The sequence below is a fragment of the Chelonia mydas genome, chromosome 5 (assembly GCF_015237465.2).
Source record: "Chelonia mydas isolate rCheMyd1 chromosome 5, rCheMyd1.pri.v2, whole genome shotgun sequence".
NCBI classification, from domain to species: Eukaryota; Metazoa; Chordata; order Testudines; family Cheloniidae; genus Chelonia; species Chelonia mydas.
This window is the reverse complement of record NC_051245.2, coordinates 34232198-34244996: the sequence shown is the minus strand read 5'-3', so window position 1 is coordinate 34244996 and position 12799 is coordinate 34232198. Positions and strand designations below refer to the sequence as shown.

The window sequence follows — 12799 nt, the reverse complement described above, 5'->3', positions numbered from 1 at the left end:
GGTTTGCAACTTAAAAGTTCTTTTGGCCATTGTCTGCTTCTGGATTACAGGGTAGAAGTAGTGGCCATAACACCAGTTAGCAAAGTGACTGCAAACTTTCCTTTCAGAAATGGACCTCACTATGAATAAAGTCTTTGTCACTTCCTGGTTGCACTACTGTGATTCACTCTACTTGGGGATATGCTTGAAGACCACTCTGAAGTGTTACTTAGCATAGAATATGTAAGAACCGTTGCTTAGAGTTGTGATCTCTGCAAAGCACATTACACCCGTGCTCTGTATGTGGTCTTGACTTCATATTTGCTTTTGAGCACAATTCAAGGTGTTTGTGTAGGCCTTGTCTACACTTAAAAATTAGGTCGACCTAGCTACATTGCTCAGGGCTGTGAAAAATGTCATGCTCTGAATGCTGTAGTTATGTTGACCTAACCCTGTGTAAATGCGGATAGGTCAACGGATGAATTCTTCAGTCAACTTAGTAACCATCTCTCTCAGAGGTGGATAAACTACATTAATGGAAAAAAACCCTTGCATTGATGTAGGAAGCGTCTATGTTACAAGCGGCGTAACTTCAGAGCTGCTGCTGTAGTGCTTGTAACATAGACATAGCCTCAATCTTTAAAGTCATATTGGCCCGACTGCTAGCTGTTCAAGACACTTCCCCATATGTACTACCTTGACAGGTGAGATCAGCTAAGGCACTCATTGACCGTCTCTAAATTTGAACTCTAAGGGATGGGAGATACAGCATCTTTAGAGGAGCATCTTCAACCCTGGAACTTGTTTCCCTTGTTGATCTGCCAGAGCCTGTTTTTCAACCTTTCAGGCATAGCACAAAGCCCATCTGTTTACTGACAGATGTATTAGAAGGTAGGTAGGATACATGGGAAATCTCAGAATAGTTGGGTCTAGTGTTTCTGCGTGTGGTGTCAGTAAATCTGCCTGCAATTTTATGTTTCTTAAAAATATGTAGATATGCTCAGGGGTTTGAATGATGGATTTTTGCTTTAAATCAGTATTAAGCTGATGATTTTTCTATCAGCATTTTGGTAAATGCTGATAGAAAAAGCCGTATCAACCAAAACAAAAATGTTCACAAAAGGTTTTCACTTGGGTGGAAAATGTTAATTTTTCAATTAAAAGTTTCTAAATTAAAAACTCTTTCTATTTGGTGAGGGGAAAAAAGAGTTTCTCGGACTTTTTTTACTTTCCAGTCCCTTTGCCAGTGGTGGTGGTGGTGGGGAAAAAAGTAAAAAATGAGTGTTTTTAAAAATTGCACCGGCAACCTTAATTCTTGAATTTCCTCGTGTTTTAGTACTTGACTTTGCCACATTAATGTTCTTTTAATGCAGTTTTGGATGTAATTTCCTAATTAAGAAAAAAAAACCTGAAAAACTGAAATTCTATCCTGTGGAACCACAAATATTGACTCCCTCCCAACCTGGATCATCAGCAGGGTTTGGACAGCTGGAGCCACAGCACAGGCTGCTAGCGTCTGCGCTAGGAGCGTGACTGATAGAAGTAGTAGGCTGTTACCCTGAGAGTGGTTCACAGCTACTCGCTGCCAGCAGAGGACTCCAGAGACCCTGGACTCCTGGGTTCAAGAGGGGAGCAATGTCTGGGGTTACAGGCCATTCTGCCCCCTCTCCCCGCGGTGACCACGCAGCCAGCTCGGGCAGTACCCTCACCCCAGGCTCTCTAGGGCCTGGCCCAGCTGGGCGGTCGCCGAGGCGCTGGCCGCACGCGCTCGCTCTCCCACCGCACGGCGGGAACTGAGGGCTCACAGCCAACTCCCGCCTTCTCTCCTGGCCACCAGAGGGCGGGGCTGCCGCGGAAGGTGAGGGCGGCTCCCTGCCAGGGGGCGGGCCATGAATCTCGGTCGCCGGGGCGGGGACACGTAGCGCGCTGCGGAGCGAGGCGATTGGCCGGCGGTTGCGCGGTGCCGGAGTGGAACGTCTGCACAGGGGCGGCCGCACGCGCGCCGCAGCCCGACCCGGGACCGCCCCTTCCTTAAAGCCGCAGCCTGAGTAGGAGCCGCAGTGGCGGCATTAGCAGCGGCGAGTGCCAGGCGCCGTTGGCTGCAGCGCTTCGCCCCGGGGCGCTGACTGGATGCGGCAGAGCCCCTCCCGCTACACCCAGGCACCGAGCCCCGCCGGAGCCCGCGCCCCTAGCAGCGCAGCAGCCTTCGCCGGCGCCCCGGGCTGGCAGGATGTTTGACAAGGCGCGGCTGCCCTTCGTGTTCCTGGATGTAGTCTGCGTGGTGCTGGGTACGTCTCCGGCCGCTTCGGTGCCTTGCTCTGCCTCGCTGCCCCGCTTGCTGTCCCCCGGGCTGCGCGGGGCTTGGCACCCTCCCTGCCGCGGTGTGGGGTGCGCGGCTGGCTGCAGCAGGGCTCCGCTCGGCTCGCGGTGCGGGCCACACGCTAATCACGGGCTGTCTGTCCTCCCCTGGGAAGGAGGCTGCTCCAGCTGCCAGCACAGGGGCAGCCTTCTCCGGCGAACTGCTTCCGCTGCTCTCCCGTTCCCTTTCATCCCTTCACCGCCCGCTGTCTTCTCCCTCCGCCCCAGAGCGACTGGGCGCCTCTCGCCCTCCCTTCCCCTTCACCTGGAGAAACCTGGTCGCTGTGACTGCCCCGAATCAGGAGGATCAGCAGCTGGCTAACGCAGTTAATGGCTTTAAACCAGAAGCACATACTGTATATAGGCCCGCCGCGGTTCGTTACCAGCCGAAGTGAAGCACTGGAGGGGGTTGTCCTGGCAGTCGGTTCCACCTGAAAGCAGATGACTTGGGCTATTTTTCTGTAGGTGTTTGAGGTTCACTACGATTTTGTTCCTTTCTTTGCCTAGGTATGTTTATGTAGTTGACCAGCTTGAGACAGTGGTGATGAATAGGAAATGAGCGTTTATTTCTAGAAGGCTAAACCTTACTAATTTTGTCTAGTGTAATGTGATGCAAATCTGCTCTCTCAACCTCTTCCAGGTCTCTAACCTCTTTCAGGTTTTTATTTTCCGTCTGCTTTGACAGTCAATGAGTAGCAAACCTATTCTGGTTACAGCGCAGGGAACTTCTGTATTTCCTAGGCTGTGTCTTTTGGAGACTTGTTTTTTTCTTTTCTCCTTGGTTTAGGTAGCCCACTTTCTTCTGCAGAAAAATCAACAAGAGGGCTAGTTGGAAAATGTTTTGTTCTTTGTTTTTGTGGCATGAAGGATGGTACATGGTAATAATGATGCAGTAGATGAAATATACAATAAATCCTTTCCTGCTTAAAATAATGGGCTTATGCAACATGTATTTGTCCTCATTTTAATAGGTTATTGTACTATAACCCTGGTCTAACAAATTCCTGATGATTAGAGCATCTGGTTGTTGTCAGTGTTCTCCACTATCTAACCCTAGGCGCTTGTAAAGGTAACCCCCAATTTACATAGCTAGTAATGGGAAAGCTACTTTTTAGTAAAAGCTGATATAAGTAAAGGGATGGAATTCTACGTATAACTCGTAATCTCAGCAGCATGCTGGTGGTGATGTAGCATCTTCTTCCATAAGCAGATGTCAGTATTGGACTTGGTGGAGACTAATAGGAATATTTAAGGGTTTACAAGTTCTTTCACTACAACTTAGTAATGTCTACTGTCTAGCATGCCCCTGCCCCATTAAAACTGTTAACAGCATTTAGTGTGACTTCCCTGGCGTTAGTATCCATCTTTCAATAATAGTGCAGCTGCACTGTTGGTATAAATGGTATAAAGTCTAATGGATGGTTTTAGTGTCATGTCATCAAAACCTTGCCATACTGCTGTGAGGATTACATGTCTGGTCTTTGGGCTGTAGGTGAAAACATCCTTCAGTTGATCCAAAAGACAAATTCCCCCCCACCCACCCCCATGGACCTTAAAAAGGAAGCATAGATGTGATCTTGCTGAAGAATCAATTTCATTTTAACAAAAATAATAAATGCAGTGGAATATTTAATGTCAATTTGGAACAACCCTCCTTTCATCATTTATATCTAGATCTGCATCTAATGATCACTCACTTTAAAAAACAAAACAAAAGTACATATGCACGCACTGAAGACATTTCCAAAATGGCCTCAAGCATGCAACCATCTCGTCAGTGTATATAGTGATATACTGCCAAAGTGGTTGAGTCAGATTATAATTTGGTCCTGACTGGCCAATTTGGAACTGTAGCATTCCCTACCTGCAGCCAGAGGGGACTCGAAGGAGTGAAATACTGTCTATCTTTTTAAAAAAAAAAAAAAAAAAACCACAAAAACACCCACAAGAATTAAATTAAATTGTATTCTGAAATGCTCCGTTAGTCATCATAATACATCAACATCAATAGGACTCTACTGGAAAGCAGATTTGGCTCCATGTAGCCAAATGGCTGCAAGTTGTGATCAGTTACAAAATTTAGCAGAATATTTTTAACAGCCTTGCTATATTAAATTTGATACCTTTTTGTGGCCTTTCAAGCAGTTAAGTCTTCATTTTATATTGGAATTTTTAAATGCCTTTTTAATGGGTCAAGTATTTAGCATTACACTTACATTTTAAATTCAAGACAGAGTAAAATTTTCTTTAATTTAAAATATGTAAAATATATAAGCACTCACAGCAAGTTTAAAATTAAGGGAAAGTGACCAAAAAAATTACATGAACCTTAAATTTTCAATGATGGGTACTATTAAAATCTGAGCCTGTTTCTCTGACCTCCCCTTATGGATAGATGTCCGTCAGCTCAAACTTAACATAGACTAAAAGTTCTGTTTTAGCCTTCTCCTCCCTAATATCTCTTTTCTTGATCACTGTGGACAGTGCTACCATTCTGCCTGTTACTCAGGTCTGGGCTTCCTCTCTGACTCAGACATCTCTCTAGGTTCTCTCACCGAGGTTATATCAAAGTCTTGCAGATATTTGTGCATAACATCCCTAAAATATGGCCATTTGAATATATCCACATAGCTAAACTTCTCGTCTAGGCTTTCCTCAAATTGATTACTGCAGTCTCTCTTTCTCTGGCTTTGGTAAATCAATTTTCTGTTCTCATTTCCATTCAGAATGTTGCTGCAAAGATCATTTTCCTACCCTGTTATTTTGACTCTGTCATTCTTCTCCTTAAGAAAAGGAGTACTTGTGGCACCTTAGAGATTAACAAATTTATTTGAGCATAAGCTTTCGTGAATGCATCCGATGAAGGGAGCTTATGCTCAAATAAATTTGTTAGTCTCTAAGGTGCCACAAGTACTCCTTTTCTTTTTGTGAATATAGACTAACACGGCTGCTACTCTGAAACCATTCTTCTCTTTGAATCCCTCCACTGGCTCACCTTTTGATAAAAACAGATCTAAAATTTTTATTAAAGCCAAAGTTAAAAAAATTATGTAATACATAGGTTGAGAAAAGAGTGTCTGTACATCTGAGTATAGTGCTTAGATTATTCACAAATACAGAGTTTGTTTTTAAGTCATATGATACATAGAGTACATAATCAGCAATAACCCAAATTTAGGTGAATACATTTAAGAATACAGTTTAGATATTAGCATCCAAGTATTCGGGTACATTACTCATGAGAAGCTGTACAGAGATTTGGTTGTGGAAAGCAGAATATATCAATGAGTGGAGATTGTCCGTCAGTAACTGAGAACTAGGGTAGGTTGTCCATTTAAGGAATACAATCTGTCAGGGAAGTCTTTCAGTTACTTTCCTTACTGTGCTTCTCATCGCATCAAACATAAGCTACTTGTCTTCACTTTCAAGGTCCTTCACAATCTAGCCTCACCCTAGCTATTCTCTAAAAAGAAAAGGAGTACTTGTGGCACCTTAGAGACTAACCAATTTATTTGAGCATAAGCTTTCGTGAGCTACCTATTCTCTCTCATTCAATATCTAATCAAAAGGTTGGCACCTACCTCTGGCTCACAGCATCATCACCTTCATGCTTTCTCCCATGCTGCCCCTCATGTTTGGGAGAAGCTTCTTGTAAACATCTTCAAAACTAACTCATTATTTTCTTTCAAAATCCTCCTTAAAATTCTCCTTCGCCATGAAGCCTACAGAAAACTTGACAACAGCTAGGCTGTTGATGTGCTGACACGATAGCCTAATCCAGCTGACCAATGCTGTCTCACTGTTTCCTTGTACTTTTCCCCCATCTGTCTGCATGCATCTGTTTTACTTGGACTGTAAGCTCTTTGGGGTAGGCACTGTCTTTGTTCTGTGTGCAGTAGTTAGCACAGTGGGGTCACAGTCCATGACTGAGGTTCCTAGGCAATACTAATTATCATTAATCAAATGAGCTCCTGTGAGCATTCCCATGAATGAGAAAAGAACACACTTAGGTGCCTTCCTGAATTGGAGTCTCTTCTACAAACACATCTTCCTTAGCCTAAGCTAGTTAACAAGATTGGGGGGTGGGGAAATGTGACCAGTGTGTCACATGAAGAGAATTGTTCCACACCTGCAGGCTTAAATGCATTGACAAAACCTGACAGATGAGGTGGAGGACGTGATATCTTTTATTGGATCGACTTCTGTTTGCATGACAGCTTGTATCTCTCACCTATACAGAGCTCTTCTTCAGGTCATCTCTAACTTGTTCAGACATGTGGGCTGTACTATTTGTAAAATTAGGGAATGGCTTAGTATATACAAGAAGGGTGCAGGACATGAATAGACTTTGGTGTTAGAAGGTCTGTCTTGAGTGAGTGAGTCCCTAGGAAGAGCACCTGATTTTAGTTCAGTGTATTATGGAGACTGTGGCTTTAGCTCCAGGTCTTCATGAAAGATATTTACACTTCTGAGGGAAAACTCCTGTCTGATATGAAATGCTTCTAGTTCTCCAAACATCCCTGAGTCTCACTCTGTGCTACTCAAATGATCTGTGGGACTAAAGAGATCCATAGGTCCCTACTGGAGATTGAGCTTAATATTTCATGAATGTGACCACTGAGGAGTGTCTGATATAGCAGGGGAAACCTTCCTTAGCAGTGTCATTCAAAACACTTCTAGCTTGATAGATCAGCCAGAGTCTGGGACCAACCTCAAATTTTGATATGCTATCATGAAAAAGGTTGTTACTCTATTTGGGGGTGGGGAAGTCTGCTAAGATTTTCATATATAAACTTTCTTTCTTTTTGGAGTCTTCTACAAAATGAAATCTGATGAGGTTCAATAAGGATAAGTGCAGGGTCCTGCACTTAGGATGGAAGAATCCAATGCACCGCTACAGACTAGGGACCGAATGGCTAGGCAGCAGTTCTGCGGAAAAGGACCTAGGGGTGACAGTGGACGAGAAGCTGGATATGAGTCAGCAGTGTGCCCTTGTTGCCAAGAAGGCCAATGGCATTTTGGGATGTATAAGTAGGGGCATAGCGAGCAGATCGAGGGACGTGATCGTTCCCCTCTATTCGACACTGGTGAGACCTCATCTGGAGTACTGTGTCCAGTTTTGGGCCCCACGCTACAAGAAGGATGTGGATAAATTGGAGAGAGTCCAGCGAAGGGCAACAAAAATGATTAGGGGTCTAGAGCACATGACTTATGAGGAGAGGCTGAGGGAACTGGGATTGTTTAGTCTGCAGAAGAGAAGAATGAGGGGGGATTTGATAGCTGCTTTCAACTACCTGAAAGGGGGTTCCAAAGAGGATGGCTCTAGACTGTTCTCAATGGTAGAAGATGACAGAACGAGGAGTAATGGTCTCAAGTTGCAATGGGGGAGGTTTAGATTGGATATTAGGAAAAACTTTTTCACTAAGAGGGTGGTGAAACACTGGAATGCGTTACCTAGGGAGGTGGTAGAATCTCCTTCCTTAGAGGTTTTTAAGGTCAGGCTTGACAAAGCCCTGGCTGGGATGATTTAACTGGGACTTGGTCCTGCTTCGAGCAGGGGGTTGGACTAGATGACCTTCTGAGGTCCCTTCCAACCCTGATATTCTATGATTCTATGATTAGATTAGAATTTCACTGTATCTTGAGTGTGTGTCTTTTTTCCTGTATCGTTTTCTATACTGGTCTGCAAGACTGTTGGCAATAGCCTGTTTTCAAGGTGATTGTACTGTATATTTCTGCTTACTGTGAAATATTTTTTTCTCCTCTTGAAAATACAGGTGGTCTGAACTACAGACTACCTCCTTTTCCTGCACAGTCAAGAATATCCCTCTTTTCTAATGGAGAAATGTGTGTATAGGTTGTCAAGGTATCTTGCAGTTGAGCCCTCACTTATATATTAAGATTACAATAGAGGAACACAATGACTACGAGACAGTAAGATGCAGTCCTTGCCCCAAAGAATATACAGTCTAATACAAAAAAGACAGAGTGAAAATGCAACACCCTTACAAGTAACACTGGGTGCCAAAGTCCCATAGAAACTGATTTTCTAATTAGACAAACTTGTATTAATTACAGGGCTCCTTATTTCCTGACTCATGTCTTCCTTGAAGACCGTAGTTGTTTGCACTCTGGGCCCACAGGTAAAAAAACATGACATTTGCCTACAAGATGTGTTGACTTCTTACTGAGGAAGGTGAACAAATTCAGCAGTTTGAACAACCAAAAAAATCAAAGCCCTTAGTCTGTTACTTAACCCATACAGAATAAACTATTGACTTCACAGTTGTGGGGTAGAAATCCCTGGCTGTAAGTACGATAAAGCTGTAAGCTATGAGGAAATAGAATTTTTTTTCTTCTTCCTGTTGATGACGAATTGACACTACTGATGTCTTAGCGTTGTTGATGAAACACCTGTGACGCTGTTAGATGTATACTCTTCTAACTAGATAAAAAGAAAAGGAGTCTGTATTCCCAAAAGTACTAACACAGCTGCTACTCTGAAATCTAACTAGATATTTTACTTCCTCCTTAAACGATAGGTAATCCTCATCCTTTGTAAATAACTTTTCTTGAGTTGTGTTGTGTACATGGAAAAAGAGCTTTTTATAGCGCAGATCATCTTGTCCACCTCTCATAAAGCTGGTGCAGTGTGGCTGAAGCAATAACATACAAATATCAGTTAGTCACTATTGATTAACGGGGTGGGGCGGGGGAGAGAAAGCTCTTGTCTTCCAAAGAGAACATGACTGACTATAATTATGCTTTTGTGTTTAAATTTAGTAAATACTTCAGATAAGGTAAGAGAATGCTGACTTTTTGTTAGATTTAAATCAGTTTCGTTTTTAAGATATTAAAAGTGATGGATGGAATTGTGAAACTTGCAGAAGAGTATTGGATCACATAGAGCATTGTGTTTATAATTTGTATGGAACAAATGTGGACCAGTATCTCTCTTACACTCTGGGTGGGGCAGAGGTGGGAAACTATGGCCCATGGGCCCCTCCTGCCTGCTCCTTGAGTTCCCGGCTGGGGAGGCTGGCCCCTGGCCCCTCCCCCGCTGTCTCCCCTCCCCCGCAGGCATGCCGCTGCATGGGCAGCACTCTGGGCGGCAGGGTTGTACGCTCCTGCCGAGCAGAGTGGCAGCGTGTCTGGCTCTGGCCGGGTGGCGTGGCTGCCAGACATGCTGTTCTGAACGGCATGGTAAGGCGGTTGGGGCCAGGGGGTTGGATAAGAGGTAGAGGGTCCCGAGGGGGGCAGTCAGGAGACAGGGGGCAGTTGGATGGGGCAGAGGTTCTGTGGGGGGTGGTAGATAGGCATAGGGTCCCGGGGAGCCTGTCAGGGGGCGGGGAGCAGGGGGGTTGGATAGGGCGTGGGATCGGGGGGGGGGTGGATAGGGGCAGGGGGTCCCAGGAGGGAGTGGTGAGGGGACAAGGAGCAGGGGGGGTTGGATGGGGCAAGGGTTCTGAGGGGGGCAGCCAGGGGGCAGGAGGTGGGGGGCCAGGCTGTTTGGGGAGGCACAGCCTTCCCTACCTGGTCCTCTATACACTTTTGCCACCCCATTGTGGCTCTCGGGCCAAAAAGTTTGCCCACCCCTGCCCTAGACACTTTCTACTATCCCAAACATTGCTTTCTGTCTACACTGCTATTTTTAGCAGCATAGTATCCTGCTGATCCTGTGCTGCTGGAGCCTTTCCCTTCTGCAGAAAAAGACTCCCCCAGTGCGGGGGGAGGGTCTGGAAATGGGGAGGTTGCAGGGAAAGGCTCCAGCAGCTCCCTGCTGTAGAGAGCTCCAGTAGCAGCAAGCTGCTGCTGCTCTATTTTTGTTTTTTTTTTTTTGTTTCCTGCCCCGCTCTCTCCTCCCTCCCCACTGAAGTATTTCACTGATGTGTAGCTACACCAGGGGTGTGCAAATTTTTTGGCCCGAGGGCCACATCTGGGAATAGAAATTGTATGACGGGCCATGAATGCTCACAAAATTGGGGTTGGGGTGTGGGTGGGGGTGCAGGCTTTGGGGTGTGGCAAGAAATGAGGAGTTTAGGGTGCAGGGGGGCTTTGGGCTGGGGTGGAGGTATGGGGTGCAGGGGTGTGTGAGGGGTGGGGCTGGGGGTGAGGGGTTTGGGATGCAGGAGGGTGCTCTGGGCTGGGATCGAAGGGTTTGGAGGGTGGGAAAGGGATCAGGGCTGGGGCAGGGGGTTGGGGTGCGGGAGGAGGCTCGGGGTGGAGATTCTGAGCAGCGCTTATCTCAAGCGGCTCCCGGAAGCAGTGGCATGTCCTTTCTCCACCTCCTACACTCTGCACACTGCCCTATGCCCAGGCACCGCCCCTGCAGCTCCCATTAGCCGTGGATCCTGGCCAATGGGAGCCATGGGGGCAGCGCTTGGGGTAGCATGCAAAGCAGAGCCCCCTGGCTGCCCCTGTGCACAGGTGCTAGAGGGGGGCCATGCAGCTTCTTCCGGGAGCTGCGTGGAGTGGCCCCCGACCCTGCTTCCTGGCTGGAGCACAGCAAGCCTCAGACCCTGCTCCCCAGCGGGAGTTTGAGGGCCAGATTAAAACGGCTGGCGGGCCGAATCCGGCTTGCGGGCTGTAGTTTGCCCACCCTTGAGCTACATGCTGCAGTGTGGACACAGTTGTGGCATGTAACGACACATGCATTACATGCAGCTGCCATGTATTGTAGATATAGCCTCAATGAAGGCAAAGCTTAAATGACAGTTGAGGTGTCAGTGCTGATCAAACAATGCCTATTTCTGTGTGGTTTTGCAGTTCCTGAATACTGTAGTTCACCAGCCTTGCCACCTCTACATTGACTTCTTGTGATTCACAGACATACTGTTGATACCACTTCCAACTTTCTCATCATGTGGATGTTAAACTTCTAGAATACAAATTGTTGTTGAACCTTCAGAGTCAGCTGAAAGGGTCTTCAAATTAGCTACAGCGCACGTGAGAGAAGCATTCTCTTCTAAGATCTTCTGAGAGTACAGGTGTCTGACCAAAACAGCAAGGCTTTTTCCTAACCCTGTTTTTGTTTTTCCTAATCCCAGAATGTTTTTACTGCCAAGAACAGCACCCAAAAAATTCCGTTCACTTTGTATAATGTCATGTGATCCACCCAACGCAGAAGCTATCACTTCTGCCATATTAGGAAGCAAAAATCCAGAGTTAGTCTTAATCTAGCATTTACTAGTTAGTAGCCATTGTCTTAAGACACTGGTCTGGCTCTTATGTTTTAGATGGAAGCAACTGGGTTTTAGTAGCTGCAGTTCAAACTGTATTCAGTGTATTTGCTATACTTGTTTACCTGCAGGGAAAACTTTTATTTTCTCTGCACTACCTATATTTTAGGGTAGTTCTCCATATTCCCCATGGCTCCTGATGGATTAAATTTTAAAGTTTTATCATTCTGTCCCTGGCACAACGTATGAAGATGCAGGTGAACAGTTCAATTGATCAGTAAACATCTGTACCTATATTAGGTGGTTGCAGGGGGGAGGGGAAGGATGGAGATCAAATGAGATAGTCAAAGGAAAGTAAAAGAGGTTCTCTTACACAATCGGTTACGGAGCAGCTGACTAAGGAGACCCTTTACATTGGGCAAACAACATGGAGGGTTTTCGCTGTCCTCCCCCCAAGCACATGACTGCTGGCAGCACTTATGGGTGGAGGTGGGAAGAATATCTTCAGGTTTAGTTCAGCTGGACCAAATATGTGAAGCCAGCTGTCAAAAGTGTGTGACTGGAAGAACACAATATATAGCTACAAAAGTCTGAAAATTCCCTACTAGCCACAAAGGATTGTTAAGTTCACAAAAGCCTCAATAAAAAGTAATCAATTAGCAGGGTATGTTAGAATTCTAGACTACCATCTCTGACTTCTATAAGTAGAAAGACCCATAAGTACAAGCAGTCCATCCTCTCGGTCTGCCAGTGTGGTTTGTTCCCTTCCATATGGTCTTGAGTGCTCCATCCAACCTGCTTTTAATTGTCCATTTTTTTTTAAAAGGGGGGGCTTCCCCCTCTTTGCTGGGAGTCTGCTTCAATAAAGTAAGTTTGGGCCTCATCCAAAGCCTGTTGAAGTCAGTGGAAAATACTGACTTCAGTAGACTTTTAAACAGTAATTGTCTGGATGTCAGGCGTCAGTGTAAGATTAAAAGAGAACTCCCAGTTTTGCCAATTCTGTACAGTCTATTTAGAGCCTGTCGTGAAGCACAGAAACCCTAATGTAAACTTTTTCACCATCACTTGTCCTACTCCTGCTGACATCAATGGCAAATCTCCTGCTTGACTTCAGAGGGAGCAAGACTGGGCCATGTGAGATTAACACGAAGATATCACAGTGGTGCTGTGGGAGAGAAACCGGACTCTTGTAAAATATACTTTAGCTTCTTGGGATACATTGTTACATGACCACAGCATTGCAACTACTATGTATTAACTGATGTGTGGCTGCAGTTCTAACC

General features: G+C 45.5%; 1 protein-coding gene across 3 annotated transcripts in view; it reads left to right on the top strand.

The window, feature by feature from the left end:
- Positions 1–1902: 1902 nt before the first annotated feature.
- The window catches only part of PLPP1 (phospholipid phosphatase 1), a 131656-nt gene continuing 120759 nt past the window's right edge, over positions 1903–12799 (top strand). The window contains exon 1 of one of the 3 annotated variants that reach the window (XM_027828549.3): positions 1903–2267. In XM_027828549.3, coding sequence (XP_027684350.2) covers positions 2210–2267 — 58 coding nt within the window. In that variant the 5' untranslated portion in view covers positions 1903–2209. The remainder of the gene's footprint in view (positions 2268–12799) is intronic. The other 2 variants (XM_037902805.2, XM_043547537.1) reach the window with 2 other exon arrangements.